The sequence below is a fragment of the Psittacula echo genome (assembly GCF_963264785.1).
Source record: "Psittacula echo genome assembly, chromosome: 13".
Classification (NCBI taxonomy): Eukaryota; Metazoa; Chordata; class Aves; order Psittaciformes; family Psittacidae; genus Psittacula; species Psittacula echo.
This window is the reverse complement of record NC_137749.1, coordinates 1,685,704-1,710,830: the sequence shown is the minus strand read 5'-3', so window position 1 is coordinate 1,710,830 and position 25,127 is coordinate 1,685,704. Positions and strand designations below refer to the sequence as shown.

General features: G+C 53.3%; 1 protein-coding gene across 1 annotated transcript; it reads left to right on the top strand.

Annotated features, from left to right (window-relative positions):
* Window positions 1-2,954: 2,954 nt before the first annotated feature.
* RPH3A (rabphilin 3A) lies at window positions 2,955-24,399 on the top strand (the record flags this gene model as incomplete). Its single annotated transcript, XM_080628855.1, has 20 exons — window positions 2,955-3,031; window positions 3,565-3,579; window positions 4,372-4,515; window positions 12,505-12,634; window positions 12,879-12,965; window positions 13,437-13,602; window positions 14,012-14,053; window positions 16,318-16,470; window positions 17,807-17,899; window positions 18,053-18,112; window positions 18,185-18,424; window positions 19,072-19,151; window positions 19,346-19,420; window positions 20,556-20,665; window positions 21,144-21,270; window positions 21,757-21,813; window positions 21,976-22,127; window positions 23,316-23,397; window positions 23,820-23,916; window positions 24,269-24,399. The coding sequence occupies 20 exons, from the start codon at window positions 2,955-2,957 to the stop codon at window positions 24,397-24,399; spliced, it is 2,118 nt and encodes a 705-aa protein (XP_080484981.1).
* Between the last annotated feature and the right edge of the window lie 728 nt (window positions 24,400-25,127).

Below are 25,127 nucleotides of genomic sequence, written 5' to 3'. Positions count from 1 at the left end.
CCTGCTGCCTTTCCCTGCCCGCCCAGGGCTGCTGGAGGGTGGATGGGATCTGCTGGTTGCTGATGCTGCATCTGCTGGATTTTGGGTGCTGGAATGAGCCCGTGAATCAGCACCTCTTGGCTTGGAGCAAGCGGGATGCCTTGTGGCTCAGTGAGAGGCAGAGATTCATGGGAGGTGTTCAACCCCCTTTTATTAAGGCATGATCAAACTCATGGGCTCCGTCATACAGAAGTAATGGAGCAGTGTGATTAGAGTCATGTGCCTCTTCCTTAAGGCCAGACATTAAGATCTTGCTTCTATTCCTGGCTCTGCCGCCTCACTCCTCCCAACCTCCACTGGGAATCACGAATGAGAGGGCTCCTCACATTCCTGCTGATGGCAGACCTGGGGAGAGCAGGTCCCAGGACCCTCTGGGGACAGCCCAACCCTGGAAGGTTTTGGCATCCTTCTCGGATGCGATGTTTTCATTTCGTTAACTAAATGCTGCTGCATCCCATCGATCACAGCTTGGATTGCCACAGCCTTTTGTTTGCGAGCAAGGGGGGAAAAAACCACCGTAAGCTGTTATTTTGTTCTTTACTGTGCACTAAAAATGCAGAAGGAAGCATTAGGACAAGCAAGAGTAGTTGCTGGAAGTAATGCAAAGTAGAGCGCCGAAATCTATTATTTATAGGTGGAGGGAAAGGCTTGTGTATTCCTCCAGGAACCGTTCCCGGGCTCTTCTCCATGTGCAGCAAAGCGAAACACCCACAGCCTCTCTGTTTAAGCAGAAAGTTCTAGTTGGGGAAGGAGTTTTCCTGCCCACTGCCAGAGTTCGCTCTACCCTTTCTGCTAGGCAAAACCAGGGATTTTCCCCTATTCCTTGCACTCCTGCTCCACGCGACCTTGGGCAAGCCCTTTATCCATCTTCACCTCCCCACAGGTGGATGCTGACGGCTCTGCCCTTCATCCCAGGGCACCCCATTAAATCTGTGTCCAGCCCCACGGGTGTCAGCTCCTGGTGGTACCCAACAGGGGTTTGCTGCTGCAGTGCAGGTTGGGGAGGTGCTGGTGGGGCTGGAATGAACAATTTCCTTATTTAACTGATCTTGTCCATCGGAGCCTCCTGGTTTGGCACAGGAATAGTGGCTGGATGAGACCAGCAGAGCACCGATCACCCCGCGTGCTTCACTTCTATTCCTTTTTTATATCTCTGTGTTTTTGGAAGTTATCAGTGAGGCAAAGGTGAGCCTTAAACCTCTGCTGTCTCTTCAGGGAGCAATGGAGAAGCCCTGCACCATTGCAGAGCAGGAAGGGGAGGGTGGGAGTTATGTTTTTCCCCTTTCTGGGAAAGTTACACATTATTCCCTGTCTTGGTGGTTGGGATTTCAGTGGGGCAGCTTTGCAAGAGCCCATTTAACAGCTCCTCCTCGGGACAACCTCCCCAGTGCCGCTGTTGGAGTTTTGCTGGGAGCTGGAGTTGCTTTGTGCCCTGGAAAGGTGCATTTCCTGGCTTTGGGCTGCGCTCTGGTCCTGCTGGCAGTTCTGGGATGCTGCTTTGGAGATGGGACATGGGCAGCCGAGCTGGGGGGAATCTGGGGCAGCATCTTCCCAGTGCAGCAAGCTTGGGGGGATGAATGGCCCCTGGGCTCTGCAGAGGGGTCTGTGGGCTTGTTTCAGCTCTGCTGCAGGCAGGAGGAAGCAATTCAAATGCAGGTGCTGCGAGCAATGCAGGCATGAGGCTGCTGCAGCGAGGGGATCCCAGCAGGAATCCCATCCTGGCTCTGTGGAGGTGATGGGAAGGGGGAAACCTGCAGGTGGGAAGCAGTTGAGCTTATAGAAACATTTGTCATCATCAGGAGGTCCTAACGAAGGGGTGGTTTGTATCCTCCTCTGTGCCTTGTGCTCTAGACAGCACTGCAGCAAAGTCAAGCCCTTCATGGAGGGGCTGCCTTTTCTCCACTTAAAGGGAGGCTCAACTGGAGCTTTTCCCTTTGCAAGTGATGTCTCACGGGTGATGCTGTCCATAGACCCACCTCTGCTCCTGGGGACCATCCTGAGGTGGTCCATGTGTGGCAATGGCCCACAATGTGATGGCAGCCTCCCCTGGTACCCCATGGGCTGTGCACTGGGAGGGACCTTGTCCTCCCCTCAGCTGGGGAACTGCTCTGCCTGCAGTGTTCACCACTGTAAAAGCACTGGTTAGCCCTGAGATGATGGGACACATGGGTCTATCCCTGTGCCATGCGTGATGCTGGTCAGCATCCGCTTGGGCTTTGCCATCCATTCCCCACACCCATGTGGTGGGTGGAGGTGTAAAACACCCCCAGAAAATGGGAATAAGCTGAATAAATGTGGTTTTTAACAAAAGCTGTCAGTTTTGCTGAAAAGAGAAGGGTTTGAAGAGGCCCCTGTCTTGATGAATCTTTTGGAGAATAAGTAGAATACCACGTTTGGGTCCTGTTATCACAGAATGGTTGCCGCGTCCTCCTTCAGCATCTCTCTCAGCTTCATTTTGCAAAGCTGAAGAAGAGGAGTTTCGTTCCAGAGGGGATGTGGTTTCGGGGGAGAAAGTTTTCTCCTTTGTAGGTTTTCCTATGAAACAGAAGCAGCCTCTTCCCTCCCTGCTCTGAAGCCTCGTAATTAATGTGAGGTCGGGTATCTCATTAATTACATCCACATGGAGCATGGCTGCATTGTCCTCCTGGGAGGGCTCTGCTTGTAGGCTCCTGCATCTCGTGCACAGCATCCAGCCAGTGACTGTAGCGACATCCCTGTTCCTGTCCGTGCTCCTCAATGCCAAAACCAAAGCCCTGCCCGGTGTGATTTTATGGGGTTTGGTTTGGTTCTTTCCCCCCCAGCCTGCCTGGCAGCAGCAGGACACCTCCATCGGCATCGCTGCTGTCTGACCTCCCCGGCGCGCTGAGGCTGACCGGTGCAGCACCGGTGCTCCTGCATCCCTTCGGCAGCCGGCGATGACCGACGCGGTGGTGGGAGGCAGCTCTGACCGGTGGATGTGCCCCAGCGACAGGACCATGTCTCTCAGGGCCAGGTAAGAGGAGGGTCTGGGTGCTGTGGGATGCTGCTGGGGCAGGAGGGAAGGAGGAAGGGAAGTCCCCAGGGGTGGGATGTGTTGGGGGTGCGCCCAGCCTGGTTCTTCCTCTGGGAACACTGGGAACTGGGTTTGCATTCATTGGATGGGGAAATTTTGCCATGTTGCCTCTTAAACCACAGTGAAAGGTGGTGGGGACAGACCCATGGGTGTGCAGCACCCCAGTGCCTCTGAGGAACCCTGTTCGTCTGTCCTCACAACCTTCAATGTGGCCACCATGCAGGGCGATGTTGCATCCCGCTGCAGCAGACCCTTGTCCCATATAGGTGGGTGCTGGTTTTGGATGCCTGGGCAGTACAGGGGTTGGGAGAAGCTCATGTTTGGATCTCACTGCTTCACATTGCTTTGAAGGAGCAGCGGGGATCCATGGGGAGGGACGCACTGATGGGCATCATCACCCTGAGGTGGGGAGCGCTGCCCTCATCCCTTCTCTCACCTAATCCTTGTTCCCTCTTTTGCCCTGTGCCTCCCAGCAGCGAGAAGGAGCAGTAAGTATCTCGCTTGCTTTATTTGTCCTATTGCTCTTTCCCTTCTGCTCTGATGGTGTTGGGAGAACAGGGAAAACCTTGCTCTGGATGCAAGGAAAAAGCAATTAATTTGGGGAAGCATTGCACAGGGTTTTAATGAATCTAAGGCTTAAGACTGTGCCAGTCTGCTCAGCCCAGGGGGGAAACAGCCAGGGAAGGTCTTCAGATGAGCAGAAAGATGAGGGGAGGAGAGGTGTTTGCTTTTGCATCCCTGGTTAGCATTTCCCCTTTGCCACTTGCTAATTTGCCAGGCTGAGCGGCAGACGGTCCCGTGCCACCAGGTTAAAGCTGCCTGACAGCCCGGCTGCACTCGCTCTGCTGAAGGATCTTTGGAAATGATGTCAGGAGAGGAAAAACTCCCGTGTTTGACAACACGTACCCAAAATAACAGCCATTCCTGTGGCCATCACCCTGGCAGCTTGCTGGCAAACCTGCTGGGAGCAGGGGGGCAACTTAACTGTGTCAGTTGATGCTCAATGTGGAAATGAGGATATTTTTGCAAGGGAAGTTTGTTTTTCCATATGAAATGACTGTTTCCATATGAAACCTATCTCAAAATGGAAACAGAAGCTTCCACCATGGACGGGGGCCATTTGCTAGATGAAAGTTTAGAGAATGGGGATGTATCATACCCCTTCTTCCTGTACTTGGAAATCAGTGCCTGGCTATCGCCCATCTACCCGTGTGGTTGCACACACGTGTGTGTGCACATGTACGATGTGTGTAGGAAGCCCTCGCCCCCTCTCTCTGCAGGGTCCCCGCTGGCTGGACCGCTCGGGGCGGCCAACCCGACCGGCAGCACAAGAGCGTGGAGCTGACAGATGAGGAGAAGGAGATCATCAACCGAGTCATCGCCCGCGCCGAGAAGATGGAGGAGATGGAGCAGGAGCGCATCGGGTAAGGCCATGGTGGCACCATGGTGCTGGTGGGATGGGAAGGACCACGAGCTGTGCCGTGCTGGTGCTGGTGCGGGAGACAATCACTTGGCTGCTTTCCTGGCCAGCAGCTACTGCACTGCAGTGTTTCTCCTGCAAGGGAGCCTGCGGGGGATCTTTTGGAGCTGGCATTGGTCCTTGGCCAGGAGGAACCTGTAAGCAGGGGAAGGAGCTGCTCTGTGTGCTGCTGTGCTCCGGACCAGGAATTTATCCGTTCCTGTTTGATCCAGAAGGGATCATTAATAACATCTCCTTTTGAGGAGCTGTTTGTCCAGTTCTGAGCCCAAGCACCTGTGAGTGTGGGTGAAGCCAGAGCTCACCAAAATGTGTTTTGTCTTGGTGTGGGAACACTGATGGATCCATTGCCCCCTCCCAGCGACGTGTCTCTGTGCTTAATCCCTCCTGCCACTCAGAAGCAAGCGGAATGCAAAGCTGAATAGGTCTGAGTGATGCCTCAGGGCTGGCCATGTGCTGGAACCAGGGATGCTGGTGCTGCCCCAACCACATCCATAGCGGGTCACTCAAAATCAGCAGTGGGTGCTGGGGGCATCCATGGTGCTGATGCACCCAGCATAGAGCAGAAGGCAGGTAGTGCCTGTGTTTGCTTTCACTGCATCTCTACCCTGCTTGGGCAAAGGTGCCAGGCGAAGTAATGCTGATAATTAGGTATCGACTTGCTGTGCTGGGGATGGGTTGGGGAGGGGATCACGGTAATCCTGTTTGCCAGGCATCACGCCTCTCTTCATTACTGAGCAGCGTTTTATTCTTGCTGAGCTTAAGCATCGACTGCTGAGCTTTTTCCTTGCAGGGAAAATACTCAGGTCCAGGCAGGCACTGAGCTCTCTGCTGCCTCAGAGAGTACCAAAGCCCCTCTTAGCTCAGAGATGGCTTCGCTCAGCAAACAGGAACATTGCTCTGCAGGGCAGCCGCTTGGTGAAATACAGGGAAAGGACCTGGCTTTAACCTGCCAGAGGGGAGAATGAGCTGAGCTCTTAGGCAGAAGCTCTTCCCTGTGAGGGTGCTGAGGCGCTGGCCCAGGGTGCCCAGAGAAGCTGTGGCTGCCCCATCCCTGGCAGTGTTCAAGGCCAGGTTGGACACAGGGGCTTGGAGCAAGCTGCTCCAGTGGAAGGGGTCCCTGCCTGCGGCAGGGGTTGGAGCTGGAGGAGCTTTAAGGTCCCTTCAACCCAAACCAGTGTGGGTTTCTATAACCTGCCTCCAACCAAAAGGCTTTAATCCATCACCCCAGCTGCTTGGTAACACTTACATATTGTGTGTTTGCAATGCAGTCCCAGGGTGCTGCGGCTGCACCCGAGGCCTCTGAAGTCATGGATTTATTTACTTGTTTCTAGAATTACTTTGCTGGGAACAGGTTTGTGAACAGCATTAGGAAGATGCTGCCTTGACACTGCCTGCGCTCAGCATGTGCCCCATGGATGTGCTGCTCCCTGGGCTCCGGGCAGCACCCCAGCTTCATGTTACAACATTCCCTGCTTCCCTCTCCCGGCTTTCTAGTAGAAAGCAGGTGAAAGCAGCTATGAATGGTGGTGATTCATTCCCAGAAAGTGCTTACAACCAGCGTTTTCCCAGCTCTGCCCATTTACAAGATAAGAATCACTCTCCAATGTGATGATGCTCTTTGGCTTATGCTTACATCAACTTTAGCAGTGGGGGGGAGAGAGCTGCTTCTGCATCGCGCACTGCTGCAGCTGTTTGCAAACGTGCAGGAACTCTCCCTTCTCCCTTCGTTATCCAAGCTGGAGGAGGTTCTCTCATCCTCATTCATGAAAAAGCCGGTGGAGGACTTGGTGCCTGCTCGGAGTAGAGCAGGGGAGGGCTGGCGGATGTGCAGGCGCAGCTGATTCGCCTCCTGCGCGTAGGCGAAGCAGGAGCTTTGCCAACTCCTTTGTGTTTGTTGGCTTGCACAACAGGAGCTGTCGGATGTGCAGCTACAGGAATAGGGGACGGCGCCGGTATCAGTCCAGTACAGGATCACCCGTCCGGAAGCTGCTCGGACATTAGCCAGGATAGCTGCTTATAGTACAGAGTAATCCGGGTTTGCCAGGGTGGCCTCCGGCGGGATGCAGCGATTGAGAGTGTCCCTTGGTCAGAGAGGCTGCTCTATGGAGGTGCTCTCAGAAAGCCTGATTTACTGGGATTTTCCACAGTGTGAGAGATAGAAGAAGGGAAGATCCATTAAAAACCAGGGTTTGGTTAGTATAAGGAATAGCTTACATGAAATGAATGTGCCCTCCAAAGGGGGAACATGCGGTAAATACTTGGAGTTGTCTTGTGAGTGGATGTGGGTTTGTGTGCATTTGAGCTTTATGTATAATACTTGAGCCATCATGAAGCCTCCAGCTGGCTGCAAATGAACCTCCTCATGCTTTGAAGTCCCCCCTGATTTAATGCCATCCATCTCCTGCCCTCTCATGTCCCCTCTCCTGTATCCGCCGTCTCAGGAGTCCCTTACCTCCGCCAGCCAGGGCAGGGTGAGAACAAATCGATGCTCCTTGTTGAGAAGATGTTTGGAGCTGGTCTTTGTGTCAAACCCAGCTCAAATTAATCTAGCAAAAGAGTATTTTTAGCGCTGGGGATGGACGGAGGCCCGCGGGATACGTGGGCTGGATGCTGATGAGGTCTGTAGGACAGGGACACTTTGGTGTGTGTTTTTATTTTGGCTGGGTCATTGTCTCGTAGCACAGAGAAGGATAACAGGAGCTGAAATCACCTTAAACAGTGACAGAGTGCAAGCTGATGAAGGACTTTACAACTGTCTGGGGATTAGGATAATCCTTTGGGCTAGTTTAGGAGCACAAGAGCTGAAAGTCGGCTGGCAGCAGGAGCGTAAGGCAAAGTGGACTTGGAGCAGGGATGGATCCATTCTCATCCCTTCTCCTGCCCTGCTTGGCCTGGGCTCATGCTTGGGGGGGTCTCTCTGTGCTGTCTCCTGCTGAGGTTGTGATGCTCCAGCTGTGGTCCATGAGGAGCCCATGCCTCCCAGCTGGTACAGGAGCATACGCAGGCACTAATTGGCTCCATTGTATACCTATAACTAGGTGCTATCAATAACCCACTGAGGCTGCTCTGCTGCCTAATCAGGTTCCATTGTGCTCTCAGCATCAAAGAAAATATCTTAAACCCCCTCCAAAGCCAGAAGTTGCCATTTCTGGGGAGCATCTCATGGCATGGAGCTGATTCTCCCAGGGCTGATGTGACACATCGCTCCTGGATCCGGCTGCAGCGATTCCCTTCCCTCCAGTTGCTCTCAAAGGGCAATGCTGTGACTGTTTCCCTGTGGGTCACAGCCTCTCACCTTGCCTCCAAGAGCACCAGCTATCAAGCAGGGTTGCGTTTTAATTTGGGTACTTATTGCAGGGGTGACACATGCATAAAGCTGGAGCAGATGGCTGGAGTCCCAGGGGATTAAGTCATTAACCCCGGTGGCCTGCAGCAGAGATGCTCTCTGGGGACCACAGGCTGGTATCCTCTCCCCTGTGTTCAGACAACACAAAAATAAACACAGGGGCTGGGAAAGGCAGGGGAGTTGCTGGAGGCAGACAGAAATGTCTCCTGAGATGCCAGCCTATAGAAGAGATGAGGTTAATTCATGGCCAGGAGACAGCTCACAAGCTGCTTGGATTTCTGTGTTGGTTCCCCCCCAAAAACCTCTCCTCCCTTATTTCTCAGACTGGGATGAGTCTCCCTGTAACAGATCACAGGAGGCTCAAGCCCCTGGGATGATGTGCTAGCATGGGATACTTTGAAATGCATGAATCCCCTGACCTCCTTGGGCATCTTCTCTCTGTAGGGTTGCCAGTGAAGGATGAGCTTTGGAATGAGCTTTGGAAGTCGAGCTGTAGAAGCTTAGCTGATGCTTTTACCTTTGGTTACCCGTGTGCTTGTAAGGGCAGAAAATTGCTTCTAATTTTTCATCCTGATTTTAATTATGTTTTATTTAATCTGCAGCTTGGCTTCTTTTCTTGCCTCTTTTATGCCATTAAATTTAGCCTTAATTTAATATTCAGCCCTTTAAGGCACACGATTTCCCCACGGAGGCAAGTCAGTGCTTCATTCTGGAGGCACTCTGTGACCTCCTTTGTGTTTTACTGCAGCTCCTGTTTTGCCGTGTAAGCGGCGGCTGAGTCCGCTCCCGCATGGGGCTCACCCAGCTCTTGGTGCCCTGTATCGGGTCCTTCTCCCACCCCTTGCAGCAGTTCCTTCTCTGCTGCATTAAATGTCCTCCCCGACGCTATTTAAAAGCCATTAGGCACGTCTTTAGCCATTCGTTTCTGCGGAGTGGCAATGAATATTTAAACACAACAAACTCTTAGGTGCCTGCCCTGCTGTGAAGCCTGGTTTCCCGAGATCATCAGCACTCAGTGCCAGGGACTCTGTCCCTCTCCAGCTTGCTTGGAAAACGCCAGTGCTGTAGCCCTGGGAGTTTCTATCCTATTTAGGATTCACCCCAGCCTCAAGTGGTCCCTCAGCCTGCAGCAGCCCTTGCTGCATCCCTGTGAGACCCTCTGCCTGCCTGCAATCATGGGAGATGTTGGCAGCTCTTGCCCTGCCTGCGCTGGGGCCCCTTGGTGCAGGCAGGAGGTGATGGCACAGGAGGTCTCCCGCAGCCCTTGCCTTTCTCTTCCACCAAGCTGTATTTATGGGGCCAGGCAGACACTGTATTCCCAGGGGACTGGTTTATTGCTGTTATCTCAGGTGCAAGTTAAGCATTTCAGACATAGCGTATTGCCCCAATCTCATCTCTTGCTTCCATCATTCCTAACTCATATTTCTTTGGCAGATGACGGATGCTCTTGCTCTCCGCAGGGCTGTTTACAGGAGCAGCGATGCTGGGCTTAGCCAGCTCCTGGCCACTGGCTTCAATTACTCCTCTTTTGGGTTTTTTTCTCCCATGTTTTAACAATTTGAAGCATTTTTTCCTGCTCTTTGAAGTTAGAAAGGCCAGGGGGATGGGCACTTTGAAGTGCGTGTAATGGTAAGAAAGATGCTGCTGTAGTGCTAGAGACGTGCAAGGAAGACGGATGAACTGGATGGCTATATATGTGCACTAGAAATGAGGGGGGGAAATGATATTTAGGGGAGAGAAAAGCTTTTGGGAGGATAGAAAGCTTGTTCCTGGCTGCTACCTGGGCAAGAACTGGGCACCCTTTTGGTTAGCAGTGGGACAACAGCATGTGTGTGGGGCTCTGGCATGCACGTAGGGTGGTTCCGGATGGAGTCAACACCAAACTTGGGCTTTTTGCTCCCAGTTTCCACCTTAATCAGGAGGTTCCCAGCATCAGGAGTTTCCCAGCCCATGGGTCTCAATGCAATTCCCCCTTTCCCAAGTCCTGCCCTCTTCTGCCTGCTTCACACCAGGACTTAAACCATAACCTTTTATCCAGTCCTCTCCTGGCCCTGTTTGAATCAGGGATAAAAAAGCCCATTTTCTCCAGCTTGAATGGGTGTTTGAATTAGGCAAATGTGCTTGGTTTGAAACTGGTGCCACAGGTGTGTGTGTGTACTGACTGCTCAAGCTCTTCCACTGGTTAAAAAACCTCTTGAGGAGCTGCTTCTGGTAAATGAGAGACTGGGAAAGAATTTGCAGCTAAATAATGAATCTCTTCAAATGCAAAAGCTTTTTTCCCCCTTTGATTGTGCCATTTGTTCTAGTTTCTATAATAAGTTTGTTTGGGCTTGCAGATTTCCAGTTGGAAGCTGCTGCTCTTGGAGCAGAGCTCTTGCAGCGCAGTGGGAGGGGGGGGATTGCAGAAGATATGGGGCTTGTGCATGTGTTTTGCTGCTAGGAAATAAAAGGGTTTGCCCCTAAAATGTGTCTCCTGTTGAGGTGGGAGCAATGCACAGCGACAGGAGCTGGATGCTGTGGTTATTTCCTGTCGGGGGCTCTTTGTGGGGACCCTGCGTTGCATGTGGGATGTTGGCTTTGAGCAACCGTGCTATGATTCACTTCATTTAAATAAGAACTGCTTGGGGAGCAGCCAGTTTCCAGGTTTTAATTGGAATACCGCTCGTTGCTGGCTGGGTGTCTGTGGGATGATGCAGCTCTCTGGGTGTTTGCAGCAGGGGATATTGGCTGCAGAGTTTGGGAAGGCACCAAGGGCAGATGCAGGCTCCTGACTTATTCCATAGGAAGAAATCCTCTATGAGCTTTACGGTCCCTCCTAACCCAAACCTTCCTGTGATTCTGTGATCTGCAAAGCAGTGAGCAGATGCTGAAGGGCCCAAACAGCGAGTTGCATCTCCCTGGAATAATGCCGGAGCAGAGAGTTGGGCTGGCAGATCCCTTCCCCATTAAGACCAGTGTGGAAAGGCATTGAAGCACCTTGCTTCAATGGTCTGAGGATGTTATTTCTCAGCAAAAGGAGGGGAACCAGAGTGGCTCTATTTAGAGAGCCTGTGGTCATGGTGCTGCTGAAACTTCAGGCTGTGAAGACTGGAGGAACTTGCAAGCTCACCCATCTGCTGTCTGGTGACACCGTAGCTGTGAACACAGTGATTCCTCCTGATGTCTGGCTCTGCTGCATGCCCAGCCCCAGCCCAGCTTTCCTGCCTCCTCACTGGGAATCGGCTGCAGGTTGGTTAAGAACTGTCAGGAGGCATCTCCTCATCATCAGCCTTTGAGCTTAGGGGGATCAGCCCCTGCATAGGGAGGAATAGGGAATTCTCCAGTGGGTTTTAGCATGGCAGATATCTTCCACTTAATCGAGAGGCTGTAATAATAGCACAGCTTTGGTCGGATAATGTATGCTAAATCACAGAGCTTGACTTGGTGGCTGATGAAGTGCTTTAAGATGCTCCTGTTGACTGCAGCGAGCTTCCAACAGGGCATTTTATGACCTGTAATAGGCTGCACGTTCCACGATGCCTAATTTTTCCCTTCTTGCCGCTATTCCTTCATCAAGCACCCATGTACATCACCACCATTGCTTTTCCATGTGCAGTCTATGGGATATTGGCCATCCTGCGGGCAGCTGGAGACCAACCGCAGCGGCACCCGCTGTATGGGCAGCTCATATATTGTTTATGAGCGACTCAGAGGTGCTGGCAGCTGAGCTGCCTTAAATCTGAAGCTGTCATCAGACGTGGGGAAACGTCTTTTAAACGTTGGGTGTTTTTTATGGCACGGTGCCTTAGTGGCTGTGTCACATTCAGGTCAGGCTGCCGAGGGCGAGGGGGGCTGATGCTCTCTGGTGGGCCTGGGTCTCCTCCTCTTCCCTTTCTTCATTCCTTCTTTTCCTCACTGAATGGCATAAATAATGCATCACTTTCCCCTTCTGGTGCTATTTTTAGGGCCAGGATTCTGGGTTAACTGAGCATGCAAGGCGCCGCCAGCCCTTGGATGCTCCCCGGGCAGCTCGCTCCTGCTCTGGCTTTGCAAACTGCTTTTACCATGGCAATAGAAGTTGTTTAACTGGGGTTTTCCTTACCTTTGCAGGAACCAGGTGTGTTTTTATAGCCTGCTCTCCAGTGGGCTTTTGGCATCTCACTCAAAGGGCGAAGACTTTCTGTAAAGTAAATTGTATGTAATATATTTACTTAGAAAACGAGAAAAGGAATTGATTCATCCAGGCCTCCTGCCAGAGCCCTTCCAAGATCTCCTCTCCCAGCTCTTCCACAGGCAGTTGCTGGGATTGGACGGAAAAGCTTCCATTTGGGAAAAAAGCTGTTTCACTGACACCAAACCTGTGCAAAGGTGGATTTTATGCACGTGGGAGCTGGGTATCTGCTCTCTGGCAGTTAGTGATGCTGTATGTAAAGCTGTAGGGGAATATAATACTTGGACATGTCCCCTGGGATATGTCTTTTCCCTTGGTTGCATTCCCGTAGCTCTTCTGCCAGAAGCTGCCCCAGGCAAAGGAGCAGCAGGACCAAAGGCAGTGGGATCCTTCCCAAGTGGGTGCCTTTCCCTACAGCCCTGTCCCCTTTCCTCCAGGCGCCTCATGACCCGGCTGGAGGACATGCGCCGGAGCGTGCTGGGGGACGGGGTGAACCGCTGCATCCTCTGCGGGGAGCAGCTGGGCCCACGGGGATCTGCCTGCGTCGTGTGCGAGGACTGCAAGAAGGTGAGAGCTCTCCCCGTGCCCCTGGACCCACACAGACAACCCCCAGTGCAAAACCGGGCACCTCGCTCTTTGGGTCCATTGCCAGCATCCCACCGCCCATGGCACAAGGGGGACATCCTTCTGCAGTCACTGACTGGGGGAGCTGCTGTTAACCAGCTCTCAGTAACCTGCTGCTCCCAAGGGTTTGCTGCTGGTGTGGTGGCACCTTTTGATGGCATCCAGAAACCATTTGGTTTCTCTGCAGAACGTCTGCACCAAGTGCGGGGTAGAGACCACCAACAGCCGGCCCCACGCTATCTGGCTCTGCAAGATCTGCTCCGAGCAGCGGGAGGTGAGTGTGGCATCCCTGGTGCTTCACCATGGTCCCTGCCCTTGGTTTCATCCTGTGCATGGTCCCAACCCCAGACCTCCAAGATGGGACCAGCTCCAGACTGGGGGATGCTCACAGAGACTTCCAGCCTCTCCCCCAGCACCACTAAGCCTTGCCCAGCTGCTTGAGTCTGGTTCTTATGTGATGAGCTTGTTTTCTATATAAAATTCCATTATTTTTTACTTGAAAACAAAGTCTTGGGGTTGAAGAGGAAGTTGTGGTCATAGATCAGCTCCTTGCCACCTCCAGGGTGCTAGAGATGAAGAGTTTATTCATTAGCAGGGTGGCTGCAGAGCAGGGGGATATGGCAGTGCATCTGCTCCCTGTTTCCTGCTGGAGGGGGACCCTGGTGATGCAAGGGATGAAGATTGCCACGTCTGCACACAGCATCCCCCCGAGACTCGTGTTCCATCCCATTGCTTCCCCCTCCAGGTATGGAAGCGCTCCGGCGCCTGGTTCTTCAAGGGTTTGCCCAAGCAAGTGCTGCCCCAGCAGATGCCCATCAGCAAGAACAAGGGACCCCAAGCCCCAAGTGAACCCAGCCCCTCAGAGCCACCCAGCCAGGACCAGAAACCCCCGTCCCGTGCGCCCACCCGAGGTAGGTGACAGCAGATGCTGACTCTCATTGCAAGGGGCAGGGGTGTTGGGTCTCCTCCCATCATTAACAAGGACAAGCCCTAGCAAAAAGCATCCAGAGCAGCTGTGGAGCTGTTTTCTACAGGGTGCAGAAGTGGCTCTGCTGCCCTCCCTGCCTTTTTATTTGGGCTGTCCAAATCAGGATGGTCGGGTGTGCAGGGACATCCTTGAGCAAAGCAGCCCTGGGTGGGTATGAGGAGCCTGGCTGGGGGTTCGGACAGTGCCTGGGTGTGAACATGGTGATGGAGAAGCCTAGGAAAATAAGAATCAAAGAGGGAAGATGGGGAAAGAGCAGCAGCACCTCCCTGGTGGTGCTGGTGGGGCGGGCGGGCTGCAGCTTCACCACTTCTCGCTCTCTTTGTGCCCTCAAGGCCAGGCAGACGCCAGGCCCGCAGCTGAGCAGGACTCCGATGGTAAGCACTGGCATCCGCACCCTCCCCTGTGCCGCTGCCTCGGTGCTGAGCCCCCCCCTTTCTCCTTCCCTCCTGTCCCAGCGGTGTTTTCCTGCAGGGTTTCCCATGGGAGGCTGCAGCGGGACCTCTCCTTGCTGCTGCCACCCATCTCCTGGGGACAGAGCTATTCTGGGGCTTCCCCACCTACTGCACAGCCGGGGCTGAAGCGCTGTGGTTGAAAGTGCTGAGCTGAATTGCCTCGTAGGTGGTGTTTCCTGCTGCTGATTGGAAGGTGTTTTGTGGTTATTTAATGGCAGTCCTCAGAATACCTCCCCTGGAAACTTTAGGAAGCTTGCAAGGGGCTCCATGTTAGCGAGGGATGGAGCAGCAGAGCTGGTGACGTTGGGTTTCCCCGCTGCAGCTCTCGATACTGGTGCCCTGCGCCAAGGCTTGTGCCATGCATGTGTAGCAGAGCAAGGTGAGGATGCAGCAATGGGGTTTTTTGGTTCAACTTTGCTCTCTCCAGCATTTGCAGCCCCCCAAGGGCACATCCAAGTGATGCTGACCGAGGAGGCTGTGTTAGGCAGCAGCAATAAGCGCCTCCTGCTTACCAGGGCAAAGCCATGTTCCTCATCTTTCTAACCTCTTGTGATGCTCCAGACCCGCATCCCGCAGACACTGCTGCCAGCACTGGCAGGAGCCGGGTGTAGGGATGCTCCCAGACAGGCTGTGTGGCTGGGAGTTAATTCTGAGGAAGCCCTCATTTCCAGTTTGGCATCAGAGTACTGAGGTGATGAGATTACCTGATCCCCCTCCAACCAATGCCAGCTGCTCCTGGCTAGGAATAGCTCAGTGACTGCAATGCAAATCTTCCTCTTCCTTTCTCCCCCCTTTGGCTGTTTGGAGGAGGCAGCAACTGGCTGAGGACACAAACCCCTTCCAGAGCAGTCCCCTCCATCCCACCCTTCCTTCAGACCAGGGTCAGTTGTGACAGCAACACACCCCTGGCAGATGGCTGTGGGGCAGAGGAGGCTTTAGTGGCTGGTTCCCAAGGCTGTGTTTGATTTCCCACGGGTGGCTGCCTGGGGTTTGGTTGCAGGCAGGGCTGTGGGTAGAGCCTTGTGCTGATCCATGCTCCCTCCATCCTGCAGCACTGCTTGCAATGGGGATGTGCCCTCCACATCTGGGGGAGTGGGGGTGTCAGAGTGAGCCCCACTGGCGGGTAGCTGGGCTTGGCCACAGCTCAGAGTGCTGGTGGTGAGCTCCAGCTGAGCCCAGCCTGGTTGTGCCAGGTAATGATCTTCCCATGCAGCAGCAGTTGGGGAAGCCACTTAATTAAGACTATTTAATCACGATGGTAGCTGGTGCCCTTAAGCTTCCCCGCTCCACTAAAGGCTGCTTTTATTAAGCCACCAGTTGGGGAGGGTTTGTCAGGTCTCTCCCGTCAGCATGCTCGTGACAGGCCCATGATTTTCCTAAAGCTCCCTTGGAGAATTACTTACGGCATCGCAATTTGTGCACCACGGGGCTCCTGGTGGTGGATGCTCGTTCCCCTCCTCCCTCCTCCTCAGCATCACAGCATCTCTACCCCTCTGCTCTCCCCCACCTCCAATCTGTTGCGTTTCACTTTCTCCTTGTGCCCGGTGACCCTGAGAGCCCAGCCAAGGATAAACATCCCATTTATGTCACAGCAAAGATTTATGCCTCCAGTCTCCAGCGCAAGCCAGGTGAGCGCCGAGACCTTTCCCATCATATCTATTTGTGGGTTGCAATTCATCACTGTGAAGTGGTCTCAGCACCCTGGAGTGTGTGGCTGGGATTTATCTGCTGGGATGGCTGCTGCTGGTGGATGGAAATGAAAGGCAAAGGCAGCTGTTACCATGGTCTCACTAATAAATGAAAGATGATCAGCAAAAAGAAAATATGAGCCCCGTGTCCCGGGGACCAGGAGCTGTAACGCGTTAGGGGTTTGATGTGTGCTGAGGACCTGTTGATGGATGCTTCTGGGTTTTTTTCTGCTGTGGGACTCTTGTGCCTCACGGTATCCCCCTGGCTTGCTGTGTCCTTTCCCAAGCACCATGTGCAGGTTTGATGGTGCAGAGCCCTGCTGCTGCTGCATAGGTGCTGGATGGTGCTCTGGGGGTGACGCTGCAGTGGCTGTACCCATCCTCCTCCTGACACCCCGGCTGGGCATCACCCAGGCGGCTGCTCCCAGGGCCGTTGCTGGGGCTGGGTGGGTGGCTGGGATATGAGCCTCACGGCGGCCTTCATCCCTCTCCCTGCAGGCAGCGATGTGACAGCGGCTGCCAGGGGGAGCTACGCGGCGCCCGGCCGCAAGGCAGCCGAGGGCAGGCAGGGCCCGTGCGGCAGCGAGAGCACCGGTGGGGACATCGAGAGCCGCGACTACGCTGCCGAGAGCGGGGTCAACAGGAGCCCTGGTGAGAGCCGCCCTGCTGCGGGCTGCTGTGTGCTTGCAAGGAGAGGGCTGGGGAGCACAAAGCCAGCAGCCCTGCCAGGGCTGTCTCTGCCCAGCGTGCAGCACTAAGGGATGCTGAGGGATCTTGTGGTGCAGAACACTGGTGCCAAGGTTTTCCACTGCTCTGCGGAGTTTGGTGGTGGTGAAGTCAGGATCAGGGGGGTGCATGAAGGGAGATCCCTGTCCCAGGGATCCTGCTGTGCTTTTCCCTGCAAAGGGGGCATCTTATGGCTCATACAAAGACATGAATTTGAAAAGCCGCATGCATGATGTGAGAGCTGTAAGAGAAGAGAGGAGTGGGCTCAGTGCTTACCAGGCTAATTTTAAGCAGAGATGAAATGCAACCGAGTTGGGACGCTAAAGTAGAAGCATTTTTCATGCTGCAATGCCACCCTGTCACTGCTGGGGTGGGCACGTGTCCCCTGAGGAGCTGCTGAAGGAGCAGATATGCGCCTGTGGGAGCTTGTGCTTTGCTGGCGGGGGCCTGGATGGGGATGTCATTTCAAGAGCATTTGATATGCTCCAAGCTATTGTAAATGGCTGTGACAGGAACGGGTGGCTGACAGGGTTCAGCAGTGCCCGCATCCTCTGCAGATGCCTCCAGAAGGGCAGAGGCACTTTCAGAGACCACTTTTCATCTAGGAGCTGAGCTTGCACATTTAGCTGATGTAGCTAAAAATGACTGGAAAATGTCCAAATCCCCTTAATTCCCTGAGAAAGAAAGGAATATTCAATGGCGGGATAGTGGGACAATAGCTCCTGGGGGAGCTGGTGGTTCGAATTGTGTTGGGGCAGGTAACACTTGTGCATCCGTGTGCTGTTTCTGCCTTGGGATGTGCATGTACCCTGGGGGTTGCTGTGCAGTGGGTGGTCCTGAGGCATTGCTGCTGTTTGGAGGACAGGGTGTGATGGGCATTGCAGTGATGCTCATGGGTTTGTCACCTTCCAGCTCAGACCAGTGCCTGGCCGCAGCCATGTACATCCTCCTTGTTCCACATCCACCTTCCTTGTTCCAGCTCTCCTGTGTCTCCCTCTTTTGCAGGCAGATCATCAGCACAGCATGGGGTCCCCTAATGAAATGCTCCCTGGTCCAGCCCAGGCTGCATCCGCTCCCTGAGGCACTGACCCCAAAAGCACGTGGGGCTGAGCTGCTATCACAGCCACCTCCAACACATGAGCCAAAACTCTCTCTTCTCTGCTGCCTTTCCCTGGCCAGTTCCAGCTCTAACTCCCTCCTCGACACAGGCAACCCCCCCCGCGGGCTGTTGCTGATTCCCCATTCTCCCCTTTCCTTGCAGGCGTGAAGAGAACCAATTCCATGCAAGCCCCACGGCCACCCCCACCAGCCGCTGCCAGCCCCGCTCCCGGTCCTGGTCCAGCAGCGCCCTCAGGTAGGATGCGCTGGGGATGCAGCCAGGATGCTCATCTGTGGGGGGGGGGCAGCCATGGGCAGGGTCCCCCCTACTTGGGGCAGTGCTGGTGCTGGGTTGGACAGGGATGAAGGGACTGAGGTGAATGTCCTGGTAATGCTGCGTCTATCCCAGCACCGTCGGCAGCAGGAAGACCCAGTCCCGGTGCAGCAGGCCGGTTCCCGGAGAGACAAGGTAAATCCAGCTGCCTGCAAGGGGCTGGGGGGGCACAGAGTGTGGTGGGGGCTAATGGGGTCCCTCCTGCAGCGAGCCCACCACTGGGACCCCCGGAGATGGCCCGGGCTGCAGCAAGGGAGGAGCGAGCAGGGGGCTACACCGTGCACCCCACCAGGGAGGAGAGGCCGGCACGGCAGCCATCGGCCATCGCGCCGGCATCCAGCATCCCACAGGCATCTGCCATCCAGCCGGTGTCTGCAGCCCCACAGCGGCAGCTGCCCCAGGAGGAAGAGGAGGAGGATGCCAACAGCTATGACTCTGATGAAGGCAGTATGTACCCAGAGGGGAGGGATAGCTTTCTTGGGGAAAACTGGGATTTTGAGGTGGTTGCTGCAGGATTGTGGCTTACACTGTAAGGTTGTGGGTCTCTGGCAGGGATTATCCTTGGGGAATGCTGCTTGGAGCCAGGGTAAGCGTCTCGCAGGCTGTGCCTATTCATTTCAGCGCTGCTTGTGGGATCTTCAATAGGTTGTGCACCAAATCACTGAGCTGTGACCCAGGGTGGTTTAGGCTCTGGTGAAGACAAGTGTGAGCTGCTTTCCAACAAGTCAAATGGGGGCTAAACACCAAGACCCAAGCCTTGGGAGGAGACACTGGCCCCCGAGTCCTGGGGTGGCAGTGCCTTAAGGAAGGTTTGATGGGTTACATCCTCCTTTGCCTGGGGAATATGGAAGTCAAAAGCCCCAAACTGGGCAGTTCTACCACTGTAAAGCTCTGAGGACCGGAGCTCTCGGGTCTGGCTGGATCTGTGTGTGGCAGTTTGGCTGATGCCAGCACAGTCTCATGTGCACTAAATGGCTTTTACATTTGAACCACAAATCCTTCTAATCGTTACTAATCAGGGCTGATTACACACAGTTGTTGGCTGGGGTTGTAACAAGGTCCTGTTCCCACCTCCTCCTCTGTCTGTCCATCAGCTACGCTGGGAGCTCTGGAGTTCAGCCTGCTCTACGACCAGGAGAACAGCTCCCTGCACTGCACCCTCATCAAGGCCAAAGTAAGTGCCTCTTTTTCCCTTTCTTTCACCATTTTAAGCCCATCTGGGTCCCAGCTCCCAGTGCAATGGGATGGAAGCAGTGTGGCCACTGACAGAGGCTGCTCTTTGCTCAGTTGCTTCATGGGTAGTGCTTTCTATTCCCTGGCTCTGCTTAAGGAGGATTCCTGCACCATTCTCTCCCTGTTGTCTTTTAGGGCTTAAAACCAATGGACTCAAATGGCCTGGCGGATCCCTACGTCAAACTGCACCTCTTGCCTGGAGCCAGCAAGGTGAGGCTTTAGCTGGTTTGGTGCGTTTTGGGCACCACCAGGTCCCATCCTCACATCACTTTCTCCCCTTGTTTTCCTTGCATAGTCACTCACTGCTGCTGTTTTGCCTGGGGAGTATCTCTGAAAAGTGATGCTTGCAGATGCTCTCCCATACCCAAGGAACAGCTCATCCTGCAGGCAGGGATCTGCCTTAGGGATGGATGCGCTTTAGGGATGGAGGGGAGTTCCAGAGAAGGTGACACTGTCGATGCATCACAAAACATCTGACAATAATTGTAGTTATTACCAGAGTTTGAACCATCCATTTGCTTGGAAGCTGCAGCATGTTCTGGATAGAGCTGTGAAGAAATAACAGGGATTCGCTCAGAGGAACTAAATGTAAAAGAAGGGGAAAAACTGATGATAAAACCACAGAGAAGCTGTGGCTGCCCCATCCCTGGCAGTGTTCAAGGCCAGGTTGGACACAGGGGCTTGGAGCAAGCTGCTCCAGTGGAAGGGGTCCCTGCCTGTGGCAGGGGTTGGAGCTGGAGGAGCTTTAAGGTCCCTTCAACCCAAACCAGCCTGGCATTCTCTGACTCTGAATTGATATTTACAGGTTTACCTTATGTGTGGGGCTTTCTGTTCTTGTGCAGAGTAAATCAAGTTGTCGTGACCTTGGGAGATGCTTTGATTTCCACTGCTCTTTTGTTCAGTGATCTATCTTTGTGAACAAGCAGCAGAGCTCCTCATTTCCCAAGCTGCCATCTCCTTTAGACCACAAGAGCCCTTAACCAAGCCCCACACTGTTGCCCTGTGCAACTTTTCCTTGTACAAGCGTCCTTGAGGGATTAGATCCCAGGCAGTGAATAAAGCCAGGTGACGAAGCCTGCCCTGGTCACTGCAGGTGGCTGAGGTGCTTTATTATGTGCTTGTATAAAGGTCTACCCTGTCAGGTCAGTGATGCTCACCTGGAATTGATGGCTCACTGGTGCGACAGCCTCAGCAGGCAGCAGTGATGTCCTGCAGAGCCCAGTCAGACCATCTCTTGTGAGCCAGAAGTGATGGAGCATCTAGTTTATACTCTGCCAGGAGCTGAAGTTCAGGTGGGGAGAAGATGGGGGGTGTGATTATGCCCGCTTTTGTTTTGATGCTGTAGTCAAACAAGCTGAGGACGAAGACGCTGCGCAACACCCGTAACCCTGTGTGGAATGAGACCCTGGTGTACCACGGCATCACGGATGAGGACATGCAAAGGAAAACCCTCAGGCAAGCAGAGGAGCTGGGGTATCACACAGTGGGGTGGGATGGGGACCATGAGTCTCCCCGCATGGGGCATCTCAAGCCAGCCTTCCTCGGGAGGGCACTGGCAGCAAAATGTGGGTGTTGATGGGAAATGCAGAGGTTTTGGTTAAAATCACATGCTTCATGTGAACGTGCTGATTTTGATGGTCCTTTTAAAGAGAAAGCCATTTCAACCCTGTCATTTAATAAGAAGTTATTAGCATGACTATTATTTTTGTTACCATAGAGATTTGTATAGTGCAAATATATATGTATGTATATGCACATATTAAAAAGTTGAGTTTTCTACCTGCTTTTGGTCAGAGGAGAGCCAGCTGGATGGAGGCTTTGGTGTGCTCTGCTTGGTCCACCCCTGAGCACTGCCAATGCAGGAGTGGGTTTGTGCTCTGGAGTCAGGCTCTGCTCCAGCCCGGTTGATGTTCACCTTTCCCATTCCCATCAGGATCTCCGTGTGTGATGAAGACAAATTTGGCCACAATGAGTTTATTGGAGAAACTCGCGTTTCCTTGAAGAAAATCAAAGCCAATCAGAAAAAGAACTTCAACATCTGCTTGGAGAGAGTAATACCAGTGAGTTCCTGTGAGATTCCTTGCTTCTACCAGTAATGTGGAGGTTGATAACAAATGGCATGTGAGGGAGTTAGTGATGAGCTTGGAGCTGGAACTAGCCCAGAGCTGTAGGTGCCTGACTTCATTGGCATCTTCAGGACCTGGATTCTCACCCATGTATGGACTGATGTGATACATGAAGTCTAGGAGATAAGAGTATGGTGGGAAGTGATTCTGGGACCTCTCTGGTCACAGATCTGCTGATGTTGTTGGCCAACACTGGTATATGTCAAACTGGAGGAGAGAGCTGGTTGCTGTGTCCATGAGCCTCCAATCCCCAGTGCTGAGTCTGCTGAGGTGGAGGTTGATGAACACACCTGAGCCCCTTCCACCCCTGTGTCCAGTGAAAGAGCTGGGCTGGGCTCCTGGGGTTGGTTTTGCCATAGGATGGTGCCTCTCCACGTGCATTCACTCATTGCAGTCTCTTTTTTCCCTTCCCCATCCAAGATGAAGCGTGCTGGAACAACCGGCTCATCCCGTGGGATGGCACTGTACGAAGAGGAGGTAAGAGTCCTCAGAGAGCAACACGCTCACCCATCATCTCACGTATGAGCCCCCTCATGGGGATACAAGGTTCCCTTTTATCCCTCTTGTCTCGCCTACTCTGCAGTTGAGTCTTCCTCACTCAGCCCTCATGTCCCCATCTCTGGCTGTTTCCTCTTGCAGGTAGATCGTGGTGGGGATATAGAGGAGCGTGGCAAGATCCTCGTGTCCCTCATGTACAGCACCCAGCAGGGTGGTTTGATTGTCGGCATCGTCCGCTGCGTGCACCTGGCAGCAATGGATGCCAATGGATACTCAGACCCCTTCGTTAAGCTGTAAGTGGGAGCTGGGGATGGCTTTAGTGTGGTGACGGGTGGGCATGGGGCCCCCCAGTGTCCTTGGGGCGTAGGTGGTGGGCTGAGAGCTCCTTCCAAAGCCACTGGAGAGAGGAGAGCGTTTCCCAAGCACCTTGAGACCTCACGCAGGAGTGATGCTGTGCAAGGTGGTAATGCCCCACAATGGCATCCGCTCCCCATAGAATCCTTAATACCCAGACCCAACAGCCATTGCAGAGCTGGAGGACAAGAGGACCCTCTCTCTAGCTCTGACCCACCATGGCTGCAGGGCAGGGGTGGTTTGATGTCCCTCCATGCACAACAAGGAGCCTGTGCCTCACTTGCTGCCCTATAAGCTCACACAGTGGTTGCAGGTGGGAGTCCAGGATTGTCCTGCTGTGCCTGTCCCTGTCCTGTGCCGTGTCCCTGCTGCAAACAGATCACCCTAACGAACACAGGCAGCGGTACCTGCATGGTTCACGCTGCTGCTGCCTTGCTGTGACACGGAGCAGGTCTCCTCGAGCAGCGGCGCTTGTCTTGTGGCTCCTGTGAACATGGGGAACTCAGATTGTTTTAACTCAAACCTCATAAGCTGTGACACGGAGAGGACCCTGCAGCCATTCCTGGTTGTGGGTTTCATTGCTGTTTTATCTTTGCCTTCGGAACAAACCTCTGTTCTCCCTAAAACGCACTCAATAACCCTCATGTTGAACATTCTGCACATCTTTCTGTAGCGCAGTGGAACTGAGTCGTTCTCCCTCTCAGCCTCCCTCTGATTTTCTTTACCTTTCCCATTCCTGCAAGCAGAAGATGGTGCTTTCCCGTTTTAAAACCAGCTTCCAACACAGATCTAATTAATGCCAAGCCTTCAACGTAGTTCTGGGGCTGCAGCCAGGCTGCAAAGCCCCTAATTCTTCCTACATTCTGTAGGTAACCTGCCCCAGCTGAACACACCAGTCTGCCTGCTATTGCTAATGGGCTGGGGTTTCCATTTCTCTCCCCATTTCATGTTCTTGGCTGGGTTTTCCATTTTCCATTTGTTTTAGATGATATGAGAAGGTGCGGAGCCAGACTGGCCAATACCTTCGCTAATACCTTCAGTTGCTTTTCCTAGCCCTAAACCTCTGGGGTTTTTTAGCTTCCACTGTTCTTGCACTTGAGTTTTGAGCTGTTTTCTGTTGCCCTCAGTTGGCTGAAACCTGACATGGGGAAAAAGGCCAAGCACAAGACACAGATTAAGAAGAAAACGTTGAATCCTGAGTTTAATGAGGTAAGGATGGATCTATTTTATTTATATGATTGAATCAACATAGCTAATGACTACGTTGTGTGGAGGTGGAAGAGAAACTCCCTGAGGTTTGATTCCTTTTCCCCCTTGTGCACCCAGGAATAGTTTAGGAATGACTTTACCATGGGAGATGTCACCAGTTCAGTGCTGGGCAGTACCAGGCACGCTGAGACCTTCCTGCTCCCAGCTCCGTGTCACCGTGGCCAGGGGGTTGGTGGGATGAGCATCCCCATCTTGTGGCTGGTGCTGCTTTCATGGGACACCAGCAAAGTACTCGCTTAGATACAAGGGGTGAGCTCAGCTTATGGGCTTGTGATCCTGGGAGGAGAGGTGCCACAGGGAAGGAGCGTTTTCTGCGTGTCTTTTCCTGGGATGCTTGGTGCGATGTGGATGTTCTTCTGCAGGAGTTCTTCTATGATATCAAACACAGCGATCTGGCCAAGAAATCACTGGACATTTCTGTCTGGGATTACGACATTGGAAAATCGAATGACTACATCGGTGAGCTGAAGTCTGTGCTTTGGGGTATGCTTCTGACACCCAGTACAGTGCTCACTGTACCGGAGGGATGCGTAGGTCACCTGCTATGTGAGGAACCTTGGGGTGGGACCATGCAAGTTGATTGGGTGCTTGTATGATGCTGTCACATAGAGTACACTCACTGTGCTCCCCATCTTCAGCATCCCATGGGGTCTTCTGTGCAGGTAGAGAATCTCTGGTTGTTTCCATGAGAGTTTAAATCCAGGAGATGGAAAGAAATGCTGCAAATACGGGATCTGTCCCTGTGGAAGTGATTTTTGGACCATCAGCACCATCTTTGAATACTGTATCTCCTCTTCTCCCTTTCTTCCAGGCGGCTGTCAGCTCGGCATCACGGCTAAGGGGGAGCGCTTGAAACACTGGTATGAATGCTTGAAGAACAAGGACAAGAAGATTGAACGCTGGCACACCCTCCAGAACGAGAACCACGTTGCCAGTGATTAAAGGCAGCTGCTGCCCAAACCTCCCCAAACGGCCCATCCTCTGCCAAGCCCCCGTAGATCTCTGATGTCCGTCTTCCAGCGCAGTCATGCCTTGCTACACACCTCTGGTCCCGGGGCAGCGCTGCTCTCCTGCCTCCTCGGAGCATCCCCTGTGCCCTGTCCTCACTTCCACCCGAAAACTAACCCAGATCTTTTATATATTCTATTCCTCCTTTATTTTTTGGGGAGGGAGGGGGGGTGCCACTGAAATACCCCATTGTGTAACTTTGTCAAGCAATAGTCACCCTCTGACTGTTCCTCTTCCTCACTAGTCTCACGCACGCCGTGGTAGCATCCCTATTGTGTGTGTGTGATGCTCTGTGTTCCTCCAGCCCATCACCTCTGGCTCGTGGCTCCTTCCTCTCCCAACGGGATGCACCTGGCCACTCTTGGTGGGGTTGAGCGCTGGTGTGGGAGCATCAGCCCCATTCTGCTTGTGTGATATCGATACCTCAGTTGCAATAATGAAAAAGCTGTTTGGCTTTGGTGTGGGTCGTAACCGTAGCCTGGTATGTGTGTTGTTGTGATTAGGCTAAAGCCTGCGTCACTGATGTAATCCTGCGAGTCCTGCTTGAGCTTTAGTTCTGATTTGGCACATTTGAGCAATGTTGTGGTACATCCTTTGCTGAGAAGATCCACTAATAATAATGAGAAATAGGGAGCCACTCTGTGCTCGCAGGGAAACAGAGA